Here is a 21,582-nt window from a genome sequence, read left to right as displayed (position 1 = left end):
AAAAATAGGAAAAATGAAAAATAAAAAGAAATAGAAAAATAAACAAAAGAAATAAAATATTAATCATAGTAGAAACATAATTGAAAAATTATAGAAAAGCAAAATAGGAGGGTCTCTGAATACATGTAGACATTGTATTTATTCACCCAACTATGGAATAAGGCTGTAGTGCCATATACACATCTATATATATATACACACACATTGGATCTTATAATCCAGCCCATGTTCAAAATAATCATTAAGACCTTTTGGAGCCAAAGTTTGGAAGGTATAAATCCAATATGCCTCCCTTTTATTTGAATAGACAGTCATGATTCTCAGACAGTAAAATGTGTTTATTAGATGCAGCCTGTAGACAGTGGACATAGGTCAAAATCTCTTTGCTGGCAAAAGAGAATGTTGCTAAACTATATGAAAAGAAAACAAAATCCTGTACAGCCCGTTTAAGCCCAGTACATTTCTGTTGCCACATACATCTCCACATACTCTGAAGACTCACTATATGTTGAGGCTTGCTTACATTTTTTGACTGGCTTCTCTCTATTACGACTTCACGCCTCGGGGACCACTTCATGCTTCATTTAAAGAGCATTTATGCACAGTTCATTGGCTCCTTTTTAAGATTATTTTCTCAGCAAAGTAAAGAATATATTTAGTCTGCGTTATAATTACTGTTGCCAAGAAATGGTGCAATTAGACATGCTCAGTGGACCTTTACCGTGATTCAACAAATGCCAAAAATAACACGCACAGTTAATTTTTATAGAAAAGGATAATTGATAGAAGAGATTAGAGACTCTTATACAAACAAATGTGTTAAAACTGGTCAAATCTCACATGTAACGCACATTAAGTTGATGTAATACCTTTACGCTACATTTCAATTTCAACCTCAAATAATTTGTAGTAGTAATGACAAAATTAAAAAGGGGCTATTGATAGTTTGCAGTGACATCATGCTGGGGGTGTTCTACATTTATCTCTATTGGCGGAAGGTTCAACAGTTTCCATGGTCACACAAAGCACACGTTAGCAAACACTGTCAAAAAAGTCAAAGAAAAAATACAAAATGGATATGGGTGATACGGTCAAAAAAATCTTGAATTTTTACAGATTTTAATCAAAGTCGGAGCAGAGATTCATCTATTAAACAGGGGAAGCTCTTTACGTTTTCATTCTTATCATATTCTATTCTGCCTTCATTTAAATTTGTAGAGATTTGTATTTGTAAATACTTACAAAGCAGGGGTATTGTGCAAAGTCAGGAGTGAACTTGTTGCACTGACTCTGCACAGAGCTCAAAACACTGGGGTGTGAAGGCTGAACAATACGAGAACAAGATGCTATATTTTTTTCGGTTTTGCTTTGCGATTGCAATAGTAGAATACTTTTTGACACAATAATTTTTGTTAATTTAAAAACAGAAAATATACAGGCCTTCATTTACGAGTCAAACGGGTCAAAATAGAGTAGGGCAATTAATCAAATTAATTAGACCAATTCAGGGTTGTGTAACCCGCATTTGAGACACTTTTATTGTTGTGGGTCAATTCCGCATTACCGATCTCCCCCACTTCCTTTAAGTTGCGGGGTCGCCGTGTCACTTCCTCCTCCTTCCGCTCCTGCTGTGGCTGTGGCGTGGTCTGGGCGTCAGCAAACAATTCCAATAAACTTTTAAACTACGAATCCATTCATATAAACTGGGCCGTGTGTGGAGAGAAGATTACAACCCAAAATTCAAAGGTCAAGTTTTTTTTCCCTATGGACTGATTCAACTCCAGCTTCGCAGAAATTCTCAACTCAACTAGAAACCAATTGATGGCGAGCTTACCCAGAACCTGACTTTAGATTAACTTGGACTAAAATGCCAAATAACTGGGCTGTTTTTTTTCTATTCTATTTTGTTATTGTTGTGTTCTGTTTAAAAAAAAATCCTTTCAGTATACTTCACCCAAACTTCAGATTCCTGTCTGTCTCTTCATTCACACTCAGGCTCCTAAAAGGACAATCTTCTGATGCAGCCTTTGTGGCCGTAGTCTGCCCCTAGCCTAACAAATTTGCATTACTGTTGGATTTTTGAAATGTTGCAAAATCCTGACACCGAGGGTCATTATTAATCAAGTTCACTCCTGATTTTATTACTTACAAAGTACGTATATTGTGCAATTAGTTACACATCTATACAAATGTAAATGAAGGCTGAATAATAGAACATTGTGGAAGTTGTGCGTAATGAAAAGGAGCCGACAACTTCTCACATTTCAGACGCAGAAAGCCGTGTGTCACTTTATTAACTGACCAGAAAACTCAAGACAAAATGGCTGATAACGGTAAACAGAAAACAGGTCTTAAAGCAACTGAGACTATACTGTATATAAAGCATAAAGCTGAAAACTGAACACTGAACATAAAGTGCTTAACCAATACCGGAGTGGAATTATTTTTAAATGAACAGAAACTATTGTGTCAAAAAGTATAGTCTAATATTGCGATTCGCAAAGTAAAACCTCAAATATAGCATCTTGTTCTCGTATTGTTGAGCCCTCGCACCCCACTGTTCTGAGCGCTGTGCAGAGTCGGTGCAGCAGCTGCGGTGAGTGGTCTCCTTCAGACTCCTGCATCAGCACAAACTCAAACTGCCCCCGGCGCCCCTGTCTCCACCTGCTGCGTCTCAAACACTCAAACGCGGGCCAAAAGAAAGCACACTTAAGCACGACGCCGTTTAAGAATTATGTTGACAACAGCTAACAACTGTTTTTCTCCGTTCAAAAACTATAATTTGCTTTAAATCGTTAATCGTTACAACAACTGTCCTAAGTGTTTCTCATTTTCAAAACTATGGATTAAAAAAAAAAAACGCCCTAGGAAAAAGCAAAATGAGTGTAGTGGAGGTGGGAGATTTTATTCATTATCCCAAAGACGTAAAGCCTGGTGCAATCCATCATAAATGTGCTAAGACATGTCAGTACAATTTGTGGTTTAGGTTCGAGAATCGCATAGAAGTGAAATTGGCCACGTACGAGCAGAAATATCTCTTGTTTGAAAGATTACACCATTCCTTATATAGAGAATTCTTGTTTTGGAGATATGAAACATTAGAATAGACTATATTATTTTTATAAGTAATTGTCGGGATTCTTGTTTTTAAAGATTTGGTACTAATTGAAAACTAAGATTGTATAAATTAATTGAATCTTCTCATCTGTCAACATAATGACGAGTGTGTTTAGTTACGTTCATTTATGTATATATTCCAGAGGTGTTGATTTGCAAGTTGTGACTTGGACTCGAGTCAGACTTGAGTCACTGTTTTTAGGACTTGAGACTTGACTTGATAAAATGGACTAAGACTTGGGACTCGACTTGGACTTGAAGGTCAGTGAATTTAATTTTACAGGAACAAACTGGACCATGTTCCTCCCACTTCTCTTTTACTTTGGATGTAACTGAAGTAATGTGATGTGGTATCCTCAAATGTACTACAGAAATATACAGAAATATACAGTAAAACAGAGGGAAGTATGGAGAACTACTTGGCAAAATAACTGTTATTAAGGACTTGTAAATCTTTATTCTTTCTATTCTGACCCTAATGATTTACGGTGAAGATTTTGTCAAAACATTTAAAAAGGAAAAAGTTGCATTTCTACTCATATATAAATATACCATGACATTTACAGTACAATTTATTTTAAAATTGATATTAATTGCAAAAACCAAAGCTATATTTGGTAATTCTTTGGTTTAAAGACTTGACTTTGGTCACGCAAGTCCTTTTGCATTTGATCTGCTTTGAGCATGATTGAAAAAGAATACAGTACTTGGATTTAGCCTCTACTTGTTCCTTATAGTCATAGTTTTAGTCATGTTTTACTTTTATTTAACTTTTCACTTGCAAAAGTATTTGACAAACCAAATTTTTAACTAAACAGTATCATTCAAATTCTCACTGCATTACAAACAAAAATTGCTGAAATGACTTAAAGCTCAAAGCAGACAACTTGAACTTGACTTGGACTCGTGGGCCAGTGACTCGAGACTCGACCTGGACTTGCCTGTATTTGACTTGGGACTTGACTCAGACTTGAGCTCAAAGACTTCAGAGTTACTTGAGACTTGCAAAACAACATCTTGGTCCCACCTCTGATATATTCAGTCTACGGTCACAGCTGATGGAGTTAAAATCATAATCCTGTAGAAGTATCATCTCTTCAAAAGTTCATACTAAATAGAAGTTTTAAAAAGTACATACTCTTAGATGTACAACGTCGTCTTTCACCAAAATCACCCATAAAATCGCAGACAAATTTCATACATTTTATTTTAACATGCCAATTTATTTTACGTCACTCTTCACCAACCACCATCTTAAAAGTGTCACGTTTTTAAAATCATTTTGAGTTAATCAGGCAGAGTTAAATGTATTTACCTGTAGTCCATTTGCATAAACTCACTCACTGTCACCCTTTAGTTCATTCTCAGCTCTCACAGCATGCACACGGCTACACAGACTTTTGCTTTGCTGTTTTGGCCTCTGCTTTCTCCTCCTTTTGCAAAGTGCTGTTGTATTTTATTTCCTGTGTTGTTTCTTTGCCTGTACCTGAGGAGTGTTCGATTGAATTTCAGGTCCTCGGAGGCGAAGTGGAAATGCAGGCACACAAGCAGACATAAATCCAGCACTCCTTGGTTCCCCTGTCCCTCAAAAACGTGAAGCTTGTTTTGATTTTAGTGTCATTTTTGAGCTTGTGCGATTGAGTTTGCCGCTGAATCACCCCCTTTGCTTGCACCTGTGAAGTATTGCCATTGTCACTATGTTAACATGCACACCAGTACTCAGACTACGCTCATTGTCAGATTACAATTGGATCTTAACAGCGCTGGTTCCTAGGTAACCTGGCTAAGTCACAATTTCCAGGAAATGAAATGTATTGTCAATAAAACTAATGCCAGGCATGCACTGTGCGATAATTTCAATCGTTTCACTCAGCCCCAGCTCAAACTTTATGACCAAATCACAGGGATTAAAAGTTCACAGCTCGTGGAACTACTTCAGCCATGCAAAACCCTCACGAGAGGCGACTGGATTTCCAACGGGTTCGAAATTCTTCCGACCTATGATTGACAATCGAGAGCTGCTTGTGAATTGGTTCTCGTTATTTACTACGACACACAAAAACAGTTGCACGAATGAAAAATCGACTCAAAAAGGGCCAAAAATCGCACAGTGTACGCCCGGCTTTAGACCTCTAAAATCAGAGGCAGCGCTACCATTAGGCAACAGGAGGTGGCTGCCTAGGGGCCCCCAACCAATTGCCCTCAGTGTCACTAATGGCCAAGTCCTCAGAGTAATTTCATTTAATGTCATATTGAGAGAAAATGACAGTAGTTTTACTTTTAAACAAGAAAACACCATCAAAAGAGTATCTCACTGTCAAATCTATTTCAACTCAAAGCATCTCTCCTTTCACTTTAGAATGTACTAGTCCACAACATAATAGAAGCAGAATAGAAGCAGAATCATAATCATATGTAATCGATGTAAACAAAAATGTGATTGTACTAGCAAAAAAATAAAACTACTTTCAGTTCTGGTTATCTAGTAGGTGACCAAACTAATAAGACAAGTTTCCAGTCCACCCCAATTCAAATAAAGATGTGTGTGTCTCATGAACAATAGATAAATAAATAAATTTAATAATAATAATACAAAAAAAACCAAAAACATGCACTATAGTAAGGGCCCCAAACTCTAGTTCACCTAGGGCCACCAAATTGCTAACTCCACCACTGTCTAAAATTAAAACACATACATATATGCTTTTTGTATCTAACACTTACTTTCTAAAAATGCATTTTGACCAATTTTAGTCAATCTTTGGCAACGGAATTCCTTTTGCATTTGTTCAGCTTTGAGCATGATTTGAAAAAAGAATACATTCAAATGCAATTGTTGGATTAGTTGTTTCTTATAATCATAGTTTTAATCGTGATGGAACCATTTTTATCTCAAAAATATGGCAAAATGCAGTCTAATGCAACAGTTTAATCGGATTTAGCCTCTATTTCTTTCTTATAGTTATAGTTTTAGTCGTGTTTTAGTTTTATTTAGCTTTTCTTTGGCAAAAATATTTGACAAACGAAATTTTTTACTACGCAGTATCATTCAAAAAGCCCGAACTCCAACAAATAAATTAAGGAACGAACCAATAATTAGGCATAGAAGTCTAGAGCTCAAATCTTATTGCATTACAAACAAAAATACCCCAAGTCCTCACACCTGGACATGATAAATTATTGAGCCCCAAAATATATTCCAGCTTTCATATCTTGAACAGGAAGTCTCATTAAATTGTGAACTGCTATGGCTTGAAAAAAAATAAAACAAAAAAGGACTGGGCTGAAATTACATGCTGTGAAATTAACACTGATAAATGCTGCTGAAAGTAAGTACAGCTATATCCAGTTTGTACTCAGATTACAAAAAAAAGATACCAACAACTTCACGTATCGTAGTCCTAATTTGACATACTGTTTAGAAATCCTGTTATAATCAGATTTAAGGTAGAAATTCAGTTTTCCTGGTGTGCCTGTAAACACAGCGACTGTCAACTTGTTACTTTGTCAGGACGAACGTAACAAGCGAACTCCTGTGTCTTGTTTGTCTTGTTTCGTTAAAAAGTTCCTTAAAATAAATAAAATCTATAGTTTTGCATGTTTTTGTCTCCTTTTTTAAATTCATCCTCTGCTGTTGTCCAGATCGGAGTGAGCATTTTTGACTCCTTTAAGTCTAAATTTAAGGCTTAATCGTGTTTGACAAAATTGCATTCTGAACAAATTCAAGGAGACCACATTTTTCCATAACTTCTCTGCATCTTCCCCAAAACCTCCAACAGTCCTGGTCTTGATTATCTCCTTGTGATTTGACTGCTCTAAAAACACTGTCGATGTTCCCCACAGTCCATTCCTTTTTTGTAGAGAAATAGTGTAATACTAGAGTGGGAACAGTGTAATGCTTTGTAACTGAGGCCCTATTTTAAATCATGGCTTTATGGAGGTCGGATGTTCATTAGTTTTTGCCTAAAGTCTCTGCTTAAAAATAAAAATGGGACTGTTAAAGTTGCACTGTGTTACTTTTTTGGTGGAGGATCCGCTACCTGCTTTACCTGGGATGTTCCATGGTATGACTTTAAACATATGAATCTGTGTGTCATTCGTTCATTTGTTTTTCAAAATAAAACCAAAAATAAGAAAACGAAAAAAACAACGATTTTCTTCATTATTTGTCTTCAAAAACAAAATGATAAAACAGATAAAGATTAGTTTTTTTCATTTTTCGATTTTGTGTTTAAATGAATAATGGAAAAAAACGGATAATGACAGTTGCGCATTTCTGTGACTTAAACTGCGATGCCGGACTGAAACAGGACTGAAACGGGTCTAAACCGGCTCTCAACCAGTCTCAGTGCCGGTCCCAGTCTCAGTCCTAAACCTGGACTGAACCAAGAGAGTCGGGGCTGGCGTGCGCCCGTGTAGACTGTCGGGTGATCAGGAAACTGGGACCAGACCGGTACTGAGAACGGGACCAGGACCGAGACTTGGTTTAGTCCTGGTTTAGTCCGTATGTAGCACAAAAGTCTGGCATCGCAGTTTAAGTCACTAAAACAGGAAACGACCATTATCCATTTTTTCATTTCATTTTGGTTTTGGAGACAAATAATGAAGAAAACAGTTGTTTTTTCATTTTATTATTTTTGGTTTTATATTGAAAAACATGAACGAATGACCTACGAATTCATATTCACCTAGCATTTATTAATTACGGATGTTTTTATTGCTCAAAAATACCCTAATTCCTTCTGAAGATCTGATCTGAATTGTAATGTGGCCTAGTGCTGTAACCTGCACATGACAGATGATTTTAATCCATACTGTGGAACATTCTAGAAAAAGCAATAATATTTCCATGGAGATGAGCAGTTTGGCAGACCCTCAACTAGAAATTTTATGCACTTTTTTTAAAGATTTTCAGAGTTTCAACTTTTCTCAGACCCATAGACAGAAACAGCAGAAATTCATTGTTTCAATGTCCCGTTACAGGCTCCATTTTAAGTACTTTTTAGTGTCATGGAAACGGCACTAAATTTGTTTCTGCCACCACACTGAAGTCTTTTTCCTTCATCTGAACCTTCTAATTAATTAAAGAAACATTTAGGCACAGAACAAGTTTTATGCTAAATATTGGCGGATGTACCTAGTTCTAACAAAGCTGATTTTTAGATTTTAGTTTGAAAAGTATTTCTTGAAGCATACTAGAGTACTTTTATACTTATTTTATGCACAAAATCTACTAAAATTAAGTTGGAACTCCAGTGGACCTGAAGTGGAGCAACTTAACAGTCCCATATTTAATATTCATGGGTTTCAGCTTCCCATTTATAGGTGACATTTTGAGGACTTTTCACCATTCAGAAGATAATATTTAGTTTTTAAATTCACTTAATTTCTATGGCAACTATCCTAATTTTTCATCATTCTGAAACCCATGGATAAATAGTTGTATAAGCGCAATTTATTTTTGTCAAGTTTAAATTATTCGCAGTATAAATTAATTTGCATCCATCCATTTAGAGCTGGTTATGCATTTCAAAATAGGGCCTCAGACAAGATTAAGAGCTGGACTCCCCAAATCTCAAATCTCTCCCTTTTTTTACTTAACATTGTCTAACTTTTTTACCGCCTCCATCTCCCAGGCTCAATGTCCTCTCCGGGCTGGCGCAGAGGCTCCGTCACCCCCGTGTCACCACCATCCCCTGCCCGGGCTGCCAGCACGACATCGACCTGGGCGAGCGCGGCATCAGCATGTTGTTCCGAAACTTCACACTAGAGAACATCGTCGAGCGCTATCGTCAAGCGGCCCGGGCAGCTGTGGCGATCATGTGTAATCTATGCAAACCTCCGCAACAGCAGGAGGCGACCAAGAGCTGCATGGACTGTAAGGCCAGCTTCTGTAATGAGTGCTTCAAACTGCACCACCCCTGGGGAACGCCCAAAGCCCAGCACGAGTATGTGGGGCCCACGACCAACTTCAGACCCAAGGCAAGAACTCTAACCTCTTAACTTTCTAATTAAAGACACATCAGGGCACAGAATGGGTTTTATGCTAAATATTGATGGGTGTACCTAGTTCTAACAAAGATGATTTTAGATTTTAGTTTGTAAAGTATTTCTTGAAGCTTACTAGAGTATTTTTACACTTATATTATGCACGAAGTCTACCAAAATGTCTTTTATAATGAATAAAGTTGAGGAGCAAACCCCAGCACGAGTATGTGGGGCCCACGACCAACTTCAGACCCAAGGCAAGAGCTCACTTTGATCACTGATGTTTTAATAAGACAAATAAAACATTCACTCATACTGGATTTGTATAATACATATCACCGGCCTTGTACTTTAATTTTCTACATATTTTTTTTGTAAATCAAATTCAGTTTTCGGTCTTTGTCTACTCTCCAGACCCTGGCAGTGTCCCTGGCTCCAACCTCAACAAATTGGAAAGATTTTTTACAGCCAAACACAGCCTATTATGTCATTGACTTATTTTTCTATTTTCGTGAATGATATTGTAGAGTAGTAAAAAAAAATCAATGCCCAGAGACCAATCAATACTAGAATCGAAACTATTTGAACAAGTATCAAATTGCAAATAATTACATAAAGTTTGACCTTTTCTTAGTTGTATGAGAATGATCTTGGTCCATGTCAAAATGGGGTCCCTAATACCAAATACATTTTTAAAAATTTAATAAATGCAGTTTGTGATTTACTAATTGCTCTCATTCAAAGACTGCAATTTCTCCCATAGCCAAAATGTAACGGTGTGTTTCTTTTAGGTACTCAGAGGGGGAAATACGAAGTTTACTCTTTTTACAAGAGAAAGCTTCAGATTATTTATTTAATAAAAATCTAAACTACATGCATAAATACAGAGAGGACTCATAAGTTACATACAGATAAAATATATACAGTACTTTTTCAAAGGGTGTGTTTTTGATGGGAAACATACAGTAATTTTAATTTATGTTTAAATTTGTTGTAATTGGTTTCCAATTTTAAATCATCTGGTAAACTGTTCCACAGTCGGTCCCCTTTAGCAGAGAAAGAGACTGACCAAGAGTTTGTCCTGAACATAGGAACAACACAGTTATCAACAGTCGCACCTCTTGTGTCAGCTCTGAATTTAAGATTGTTAAAATTGGTAAAATTTAAGTTAAAAGGGTTATGTTTCTTTAAAATTTTGCAGTGCTGCCAGTGTCTGGGCTTTTTGTCAAGAACCTTAAGGGTCAGTTTGTAAAATGGTTTCAATGTGGTTGAGGAGGCCTGCGACCATAAGGTGATACTATAAGATAAATGCGAAAAGATCTTTGCGTTCATGAATAGTTTAGAAGTCTGGAGCGTAATATCTTTACGTATGAAACAAAAGCAAATAAGACTAGTTTTAATCTTCTTCGCTAAGTATAATTAGGCACCATGAACTGTATCTTGAATCTTCAAACACAAATTGCACTGCTCCTGATTGTGTCCTGATGAACCCTCTGTATTATTATATTGATGGTATATTTTGTTTGTCAGGTTCTGATGTGCCCGGAGCATGAGATGGAGAAGGTGAACATGTACTGTGAGGTCTGTAAGCGTCCGGTTTGCCACCTGTGTAAACTGGGAGGGTCCCACGCCAACCATAAAGTCACGTCTATGAGCAGCGCCTACAAGATCCTCAAGGTACGACATTAGAATGAATACTTATTGTTTATTATGTTTTATGTTTGAGCTGTTTGAGCTATTTTACTAAAACATAACATAATTACATTTCAAATTTGACATACTTAGAGATAATTCCATAACTGCTGCAACCATAATGTTAAGAAAGGCCAAAACTTGTCTAATTTACAAAGATATAATTTGTGTAATAAAAACAAATAACACATTTATTTTAGTTGAATGAAGGTTTAAACTGTCTGAAATGCCTTTTTTGTGTGTTATCTCTGCATTTTGGGTGGAATTTTCTGTGTTGATGACATAGATAAAGGTATTTAGATCTATTACCTCCATTTACATCAGTCAACTGGCAGAAAAAAAAAATTAAAAAGTAAATATTTATCATAGTTTTTCAACAAGCACTATCCAAACAAACCCGTAATAATTAACACATTTTACCTGTCATATTACAGTTAGGATTGTTTAGTATTGCAAAAAGAAAAATGAAAACACTGTGCCCCTTGCTTCTGTTCATCTGATAGTTGAACCTCATGAAATATTAAAGTTTGTCCTGTACTTGTTCCTGACTGTAATCTACACTTTTACACAGTGGGAACAATGCAGGATGTGCTGTGGTTTGGACACACTGTTTTGGAGTAACTAAACATTAGGGATGCACTATACTGTATTTTTCAGTTTGCAAAGAATGAAATATCTGCAGCCTTTCGATTCAGAGTACATTTTGTTATCTAAATATCAAATTTCTAGAGAAAACCTTGTACTTGCAGCTTAGACCTCTACAATCTGAACTGAAACTAACAGAAGACATGTTTGTAGTCTTTTCTCAAATGTCAAGGCTCCTGGAGTTGTTTACAATGTGCAACCCGAAAAGAATCACAATTTCAATTTCAGTATTTGTCAGAAAAATTGCAATTGCACTTTTTTTTTTCCCCCCAAAATTGTGCAGGCCTACTTTCTCACAAAACTTTTCCACTCCCTATATTTTATAAACAACATAATGGATTAAAAAACAAAAAAAACAGAAAAAGCAAAAGTGATTTGAGCGTGATATTGACATCTACTTAAGTAATTGCCCACACTTGTGCCTGTCCAGAATGAATCTGCTGAAACATAATCTCGTCTTCTCTTGTAACAGTGTCTCTTTTTAATATTTAATGACCCATTTGTTCTTTTATTCGGTTTGGGAGTTCATTTCATCATAGAAGTCAAAGCTGCAGTTGTTGTTGTTTTGGAGTTATGCAATACCAGATGCATTGTTTTAAGAAAGCTGCTAAAACATGAAAATTGCTCAAATTTGCAGTTTTACAGTCCAACCATTTTTTGTAGAATACTTGAACCCCAAGCAAGACATCGGCGCATAGACACATTAAAACTAATTTGGATAGATTGCTAAAATATGATACTATTCTATACTGTTCTTTGGATTATCTTGATGACACTAAAGATACATTTTTGTCATTATCACCCATCTTTTTGTAGATACACTGTGTTTTAAATCTTTTGTGGTTTTGTTTTGCAGCGCTGTGCTTAAATGTTCCTTATTCTGTCCACAGGAAAAGCTGGCCAAGAGTATCCATTACCTCATCAGTAAAGAGGACCAGGTCCGGACTCAGATTACTGATCTGGAGTCGCTCATCAGTCAGACGGAGGTGAGGGCTGACTCAGGCTTTGGAGCTATAGATCTATAAACCTGACCTAAAGGATCTGATCTTTTAGTTGATAACACTTCATTAAGCAAGACTTGATTCATAATGGACAAAAGTTTGAGTAATGATTCAGGCTTGGTAACACCTTAATAAATAGACTATCTCCCCAACCCCTTCTTAATTAAAGCCAGAGGATGTAACCTAGGGTTGGGTGATATGGAGCAAAAAATATATTGAGATATATTTTTTTGCTCCATATCTCGATATCTCGATATCTGTACAGGAAAAATAACCCCCCAAAATTACTGTAAAAACAAATATGCCAAGTTCCACAAGGTTTTTTAATTGAAGTGCAAGAGTTCGGCAGTTCATGTAGGAACCAAGTGCTTCTGCCACATTTAAGATTACAAAAATCCTTGATTACATAAATAATAATTTTCATAAATAAATTCATAAATAAAACAACTCGACTCAAGCTGATCTTTGCATAAACTCTGTTAACCGTACAATAACCATGAGCTCCTTTAGCAGAGGAAGCTTAGGAGGTTTTCTTATTAACAGATCCATGTTCCTCACCAGCGTAAGGAGCTATGAGGTTTCCCACAATCCACTGCAGATCAAACCCAACGATTCCAAACACTATTGTACAAGTGACACTGCAGCAGATTATTAATTAAAATCTTCTGCATAAATAAACTTTACATTACTAAACTTTATAACATTTAAAGCATAATCACTATAGAGCCACATCAGCCCGTTTGAGATTATAATGTGTTTAATGCAGTTTTGCCACATTTGTTTACGTTTAACAGAAACTAAACTTAAAAGTGCATGGCTAATTTGCATAAACGGCGCACTCCTTGCGCTGCTGATGTGGTTCAGCTTCTTTCGCACTAAAGGACACGACTCAGTGGAATATGAGTGTTCTTTCTGTGAGGATGTGCTGCTGATGGTCTTGTCTATAAATGGTGGAAAAGATTGTGTGCGATTGTGAATGAGACACAAGCAGCAAAATCAGGGAGGCGGGGGCGCATGGAGGCAACGACAGTGAAGCAGCGAAATCAGAATTGAATATAAACATATGGATATATACGATATGTCAGAATCCATATTGAGTTAAAAAAATATCGATATCGCCCACCCCTAATGTAACCCTTTGCCAAATTTATACTAAAATAAAAGCAAGTGATAAAAGCAAGTGTTTATTGCACTGAAAATTTACAAAAACATGCACCCTTACTGTGAGCAGGCTTGCATCTCCACAAACCTGACTATTTCTTGGCTTGGAGAAGGGCCTCCACCTCCTGCTTGTTTCCATGGAAATGTTGTTCCTGTGGTTATAATATTCCACAGTATGACATAACACATGTCTGTCCCCATGGGGAATGTTCTTAAGCCACCTCCAATTATGATGTATATATCATAACTCCTCACCCTGACCCCCTAAATAGTTAAAAAGCCTAAAAAAAATCCAGTAAACTGTTAATAAGCTATACAATAATTTGTTCATTATGTATCAAGTCTTTGCTCATGGTTTATAGATACTAATTAAAGCGTAGTTCCAGCTAAAATGTCATACAGTAATATGCTGTCTGTTTTGTTTAAGCCCCAAACGTGTTTTAAAGTTGGAAACTGACAAGTGTTAACCTCATCAGACAGAACAAAAAGCAGGAAATGGCCTTTTCCCTACATGCATTTGAGTTCCTCTCCTTTCAAGTCTTCTTCCTCTTTTGTGCATTGGTTTAGTGTTTATAAAGCATATAATTTAACATCCATTAACAACAAAACAGCCAAACTATTAAAGTCAATATTATAAAAGATTATATTTTATGAGGTAAACATGTTTAATAGGAATATAGAAATGTGTGTTGTAATTTAGATTTATTCACAATTTTAAACAAAATCAGCATTTGGTCTGAAAGTTGTGTGATATTTCTGTTTTGGATTCCAAGCAATAGTGTAACTTTCCTGGTGAAGGGTGTGTTACCTGCTTGTGTCCTTGGAGATGTTATTTCTTTGCTTGCAATGTTGCAAAATATGGCATTAAACTGATCAATTTCCATGGACACAAGCAGAAGACTCCACCAAGCCAGTTTACAGGTGAGATCTGTGAAGCGGTGACTCCACAAGGCATTTTGAGCAATGAAAACACCCATAATTGAATAAATGGATCTTATATAAATTTCGGGATTGGGATTGCAGGATCTACAGACTAAAACTAGTTTGTAATGAACCCAAAAGCGCTCTCTCCGATATAACGTGTTCTCACATGACCGCTAATGACGTCTTTGATTCAGTTGTTATTGCAGTTATTTAACAACTTGGAGCACATGTTACGTTTATAAAACTCAAACTGATCTATGTGTGTGATATTTTTACTTACAGGAAAATGGGCAGTTGGCAGAGCGCAGTGCCAATGAGCACTTTGAAAGACTGTTTGAGACGCTGCAGGAGAGGAAGTCCGAGATGCTCCGGTCGATCGAACAATCTCGCAACCGCCGTCTGGACCAGCTCAAGGGACAGGTACATGATACAGAATGTGATACGAGCATATTATAACTCGATGACTGCATCTGAATGTCCACACTATTCCTGACACGAAGAACTATTGCTGGTTTTCAGATGAGCTCACAACATTTTATAGGACAAGACTCTTTAACTCTTTCCCCCATGAAGACTACATTTGACGACCCTCCCTTGTTTCCTTAAATCACGTCTTTAGTGATACAGCGGAGGTGTCAAAAGACGTCATTGACGACCATTACAAATGGCTCGGTTTTTCACATGTAATCAGAGACTGTGATAGGTGGGGGACACTACAACCCATACATACTAATATATTTGTGGGTTGTTCCAAGTAGGCGTCAAAGGGGGAAAGAGTTAATGGGATGTTGCTAAAGTTCATATTGTCCAAATGCAGATTTCTGTTGTAATACAGTGAGCTCTTGGCATTTGGGCGAAGTAGAGACTATTGCTTCAGTTCCTTCTTTGTCTGGTTGTTGTAGTCATTACAGAGCCTAGGAGTCATCATAATCTATACTTTACTCTATTTATACTCGAGGATTCAAGGGCGTAAGTTTGCATAGAGACAGTGGGGACATGTCACAACTAATATTTGGGGAAGACAAAATAGTCCCTACCAATATTTGCCATTTTATTTTAATAAACAAAAATATAAATTTATTCCAATATTTTTCCAAACTCAGTAGTATTACACGTTTTAATTGACATTTTGTTTATTAGACGTTCTGAGATGTATTCAGTGATATGACGACAGGGTTACTCCTGCCGCTGTTTCATTGGCTGCAACAGAGTGATGTCATTAGTGGAGCCAGGAGCCTAAACTGGGGAAGCGGCAGGACAGGGCCGCACCTGAAGATGGTGACTTGAGCAGACGTGAGTGAAGACGCTGCACCAAACTTTGAAAAAATTTTCAAAAGGAACTTACTTGGCTTCATCTTCAGTTAAACTTGCCTTATGAGTCACCACAGAAAAAGAGCGACTATCATCACAAGTGCACCTCCCAAACGGGGCCCTACTCATGCGCTGTGAGCAGTTGGATTCTACTGACAATATTCCACGAAAAAATTTACTGACAGGACCTCACAAATATCTCATCACCAACAAGCAAAGGGAAATCTGCTACAAACTTCTACATCTGTTTATCCACTAAAGAATCATCTTAGAAGGACAATGGACACAAACTGAACATTTTGTGAACTGAAAAATTAAACCACCTCTCACTTATTTTGGACCTGCCCAGACTGTGTGTGTTTTTAGAAAGAAATTGAAATATGGGGGGGACCAAACCTACATTTAATCAAATATTGTGGTCAACAGCGTCAAATGTGGTACCCAAATCTAAAAGGATTAAAATTGCACTCTGTTTATTGGCAGTTAGAGCTCTTCACGGCAGGGAAACTGTCCTCCTTAAAGTCACCAAAGATCTTCTAAAACCTGTTTTAAAATGTGTGATTAATATTGAATTCGTACGCAAGTGCACTGCTGTGTAGAGTAACATCATACACAGTGAACCTTTTAAGTACAAGAATATTACCAGTGGTACTTGAGTCACTGGCTTGGACAAAATGAAGGAGATATTTATTGTAATTTAGTAATAACGTTGTCTACCCGTTCCAGGTGGAGGAGTACCAGGGCATGTTGGAGAACAGTGGTCTGGTTGGATACGCTCAGGAGGTGCTGAAGGAAACGGACCAGTCGTGTTTTGTGCAGACCGCAAAGCAGCTCCATGTCAGGTACACTGCTCTTTATGAAGGGGATAGAGAATTTTTCTTTTTTGACAAAGCAAAAGGCAAGCAATTTGAGGATTTGGTTGTAAAATATACTCTGCATAATTCCATATATCTTACTTCTTATATTTGATCTCTTCTGTTTGTATATCAAATGTAGAAAGTAGTAAAAATATATAAATAAAACACTGAAAGAGAGAGGGGGGAGTTGAAACTTTTAGCTGGTCGTGAACACGTGTCCATGTTTCTGAGACTAACCCAAAGCCCCAGGACAGAGCATTGGAGCAGAGCGCTTAAAGCTGACGAACGACCGCTCTGAATAAACGGACTAATTGATCTCCATTAGCTGCTCTCAGCTTATCTGGAGCTTTGCACTTTTGGGACCATGATACTTTTGGCTGTGCTTTAAGGTCGTGACATTTCACACCGCAAAAACAAAAGCTACACTAATTAAAGGAACTGTATGTAAGGTTTAGATTTTAAATTGCCTAAACGTGACCTAACTTGTCCATGTTTACCTTGTATCTCGGGACACAATCAAATGTATAGATTGCTGGTAACAACTGTAATTGTTTGTCTCGAGAACCAAAACACAAAATTAAAATCAGACTCATGTGAGGCTCATTCTCTCATATGGGTTGCCAGTTTCATAAATTCTGTCTGATCTAAATAATTAATCAATGCTAGTGCAGCCTGTGCAGCTTAGTGAGTGAATTCTGGCAGGTTCTGAGATTTTACATGAGGCCTGGTCTGTACAAATACTGTATTTTCTGCACCATAGGGATGCACTCTTAAGCCTCCAACCCCATCAAAAAATGACTGCACGCCCCACAATCCAGAGCGCCCTATACACGAATCCACTCGGGTGTCCCAGCACGACTTCAGTAAACTACAAAGCCGCACCACCCGCAGAACACACACACACACACATTTACGCATATATTTAACGCGTTTAACACCTTATTTGATGCATATTACAAGCTTATTTAACGCGTCAAATTATTATACATATGATAATGATCTCCTCCCACTGTCTTGGTCAGTGATTGGCTGAAAGCACTTTAAATTTATTGACTGGGAAAAACAAAGAGTCCAGAACAGTCCAACACCGATGTTCCTATACACAATCTTTACTCTTAAAAAATAAACCTTACACTCTGTAAATTGTCATCTATCAAATTTATAACAGTTGTCGTGCACCTCAACGTATTTATCTTTTCAGTATGTCGCTCATTAAGCAACTGATTATTTAATTGTCTGTATACAATTGTCACAGGAAGACAATATTAAACACACGAACTCAGCCCGCTGGTGCTTGGACTGTTCTGGACTCTGTGGGAGGAGATCATTATCATATGTATAATAATTTGACGCGTAAAAAAATATTAATTTGACACGTTAAAAAATATTAATTTGTTGCGTCAAATAACAACAATGTGACATGTCAAATAACAATTTGACGTGTCAAATAAGAACTTAACGCGTCAGATAGTTATAAGCTTGTAATACGCGTCAAATAAGTTGTTAAACCCGTTAAATATATGCGTAAATGTGAACAGTTTGGCTTGCCATAGACGGCGACCACGCAGCGAAAAACACCCGCAGCGACAACACTCATTACTCCACGTGGACGAGGAACGGAACGGAGGAACGAACCGAAAAAGCGAGAGCAATGTGCCGCTTCTAGACACAACTGAACAACTGAGTCACTGCGAACACGCCGACAATCCAGCGTCCCAGACAGCACCCTCCCTACACGCCACAACTGAACAAAGCCCAGAGTCACCGTGAACGCCACAAACAAACAAAACACTCACCCATCCAACTGTTGTGTTTCGTTTAAAGTCCGGTGTGGTTTATTTGTGAAAAAAGTTTGAAAATAGACTATTCTATGACAGTGCATCTTATAATCCAGAGCGAATAATAGTGCAGAAAATACGGTAATTTGTCTTGAAATAATAAGAACTATAGAAACCAATCAGAACTACTTTAAATAGGACTAAATAAATCTTAAATAATCTAACTCGCTCAAAACAAAATGCAAAATAAAAGTATATGTTGTTGCTTTAATAAAAGTTGCCAGAGAAAAACCTTCCTTTTCTTGTTTTTTAGAATCCAGAAGGCCACAGAGTCGCTGCGCACCTTCCACCCGGCCGCAGACCCGTGCTTTGACGAGTTTGTGTTGGAGACGTCACGAGAGGAAACTTTACTCAAAGAGATGTGTTTTGGAGGAGGTAAGCAATGACTTTTCACATTTGAATCTAAGCCCAATCAGTGATCAATGTCTGGGTTCAGAAGTGTAATCCTCATTCATTCTAAAGGTTTTTAATAAGCTTCGAAGTTATATGGGTGAGCAGGATGACTCATGATATTTAAACGTGGAGAAACATTTGGATAATTTCAGGCCAGAATTGCCAATCTCTACTGAACAAAAGTCTTAAATGTAGCTTGATAACTACCGGTAACAACATTTTAACATGGCTTAAAGCTCACAAGAGTCACTTTTGTGTAATATAGGACGTTTAATCTTTTACATAATCTATAATCAATGCCTGGGTTCAGAAGTCTAATCCTCATTCATTCAAGAGTTTAAAAGTTACATGGGTCACTATGATGACTCTTGATCATAAAACATGGCCTTACTATTAAAAATATGGGTTACCTTTTGCATAACATTGATTATTTCCTTAACATGCACATCAATCATGAAACCGATCCCAGTATAAAAGAAAGTGGCACATTTGATTTCATTACCAGAATTTATGTAGTCTCTCTAAGTGTCTGGCTCTACCACATATGTATTTCGCCTTCGTGAGCGTAAGAACTGCAGCTTTTGGACTTGTAATTTTTAGAATGCATTGAAAGTGAAAGAGGGCGGCCACCATAGACTGTATAAAAGACTAAGTGAGTGCAACGTCACCTAAAGCGTTCAGCGTCGCTCAAATGAGGTTCACGATGCAAACGGTTACAGGAGCGAATCTGGAGCCAGGCTGTATGTTGGGAAAAGGATTTTTTTTTAAAGGACAAAATAATGAATAATAATAAAAAAAAATAATTGGGATCATGTAGAGTGAGTTAATACGAACATTTTAAGACCAAAATAACAAAGGCTCACAGCAGCAGTTACAGAGAGGAACGACCAAATCCCAATGTAATTCAATTGGAGCCAGGGTCCGAAGGAGCCGAAAGAGCCTCCTGGCGAACTTTCTATTTGACACACGGCGACTAGTACGTTGGCTCTCTCTACTCATATACACGGTCTATGGAGGCCACACTGCAAGCTGGTTAGTTTCACTGTAGACGTGATTCAAGTGGGTAAACGCGCCTAGTCAAGTCTGATCGGCTTTTCCATTAAGAAACACAGACCATATGCATCCTGTTTTTTATCTATTTTATTTATTTATTTATTTGAGACGGTTACAGCACACAATTTTTACATTAACCTTAACAGGAGAGATGCATTGTACCAGGTTGTAGCGTCAGTGCTAATTTCCACCTGTAGTCCCTGGGCAGATTCATTGATTGATTGTATTTAACTGACCTTAGCTCTCAACTGGAGCTGCTGGTGTGGGCGCCCTCACTTTGACGAGTGGCTGTGGTTTCGCGAGGTTACGGGCATAAATGCTGTCGTGTGCGGTGTAGCCAGGCAAAAAATCTCTATATTGAGAATAATCAATATTGAATCTAGTATTAATACACGATACACACTTTCAGTGAATATCCTAACTGAATAAAACTGGCCTTTCCTGAACGGTTTTAGAATCTTCTTGCAATGTTCAAAGAAAAAGTTGCACAGTGTACCCTTTTTAAAGTCTATTTTTGTAAAGAGCCTCAAGGACAGGAAGATCACAAATCAGTTTTCTGGCTGAGTGGACTGCCTTGTTTACAGCCACAGAGAGGAAAGTTTTAATGTTACTGAACCAAACAGTGATGGAGGCAATCTGGGGAGAAGTGTACATTTTGATTTTGATGGCTAATGCGAACTGCTTTAGAAAAAAGCTTACCGTATTTTCCACACTATAAGGCGCACTGTCATTGAATGGTCTATTTTCAAACTTTTTTCACATAAACCGCACCGGACTATAAGGCGCATTAAACGAAACACAGCAGTTAAATAAGTCAGTCAAACTTTATTTAACGTGTTCACAATAACTCTCAACTTTGTTCAGTTGTAACGCGTAAAAAAAATACTTTCTGAGTATTCACAATAACTCATAATTGTTCAAACGGGTGATTACGGCCTCCAGCACGCCTGCATCCCTCTCGTCATTATCCGAGTCAGTGTTGTTACTGTTCCCTGGCAGTTCAGTGATAATTCTGGTCTTGGTGAAAGCTCGGACCACAGTTGATAATATTGCAAGTGGTGCGGCTTTGTAGTTTACTAAAGTCGTATTAAGACACCCCCAATAAATTCATATATAAGGCGTTCTGGATTATAAGGCGCACAGTCATTTTTGATGAAATTAAAAGCTTATAAGTGCGCCATATAGTGCCTAGACGAGCTGTGCAGGTGTCAAGTAACGATTGCTTAAACATAGAACGCCGTGTCTGCAAATTGCCAGGTGTATGGTCCAAATGAGCAGATCTCACGACCTCTGCAGTGACCCACTGTGCACTCAGAGGTCAAAGGTTATCCGAGGGGCAGGTTCACATTGGATTGGGCTATTTTGGCTTTTACTGCTCTGAGGAGGTTTGAGCTCTGCCGCTAATGTACAAAGTGGTTTTATTAAATGGTATCCAAGCTTTGAAATGAGCCTACATCACAACATTGTAAGTATACCAACTGAATTGGCTCAACACGACTTTGTTTTTAAAAGAATCCCACATATAGAACTACAAAAATATTTACCGTAAAGTTGAAAGCATTTTAAGTGTAATTGCCAAAACGGTTGAATTTGGCAAAAAAC

At 37.5% G+C, this 21,582-nt stretch overlaps 1 protein-coding gene across 1 annotated transcript in view; it reads left to right on the top strand.

The window, feature by feature from the left end:
- The window catches only part of trim36 (tripartite motif containing 36), an 80,760-nt gene that overhangs the window by 33,566 nt on the left and 25,612 nt on the right, over positions 1-21,582 (top strand). Inside the window, 8 exon segments of the mRNA XM_055161625.1 lie at positions 4,630-4,710; positions 8,754-8,789; positions 8,792-9,099; positions 10,636-10,782; positions 12,333-12,428; positions 14,811-14,948; positions 16,566-16,681; positions 18,788-18,909. Of these exon segments, the coding sequence (XP_055017600.1) occupies positions 4,630-4,710; positions 8,754-8,789; positions 8,792-9,099; positions 10,636-10,782; positions 12,333-12,428; positions 14,811-14,948; positions 16,566-16,681; positions 18,788-18,909 (1,044 nt within the window).

This window comes from Boleophthalmus pectinirostris, unplaced genomic scaffold (assembly GCF_026225935.1).
Source record: "Boleophthalmus pectinirostris isolate CB_2022bp ecotype Guang Dong unplaced genomic scaffold, ASM2622593v1 HiC_scaffold_4, whole genome shotgun sequence".
NCBI classification, from domain to species: domain Eukaryota; kingdom Metazoa; phylum Chordata; class Actinopteri; order Gobiiformes; family Gobiidae; genus Boleophthalmus; species Boleophthalmus pectinirostris.
Note: the sequence above shows the minus strand (reverse complement) of the source record. Positions and strands in the feature narration are given on the sequence as shown.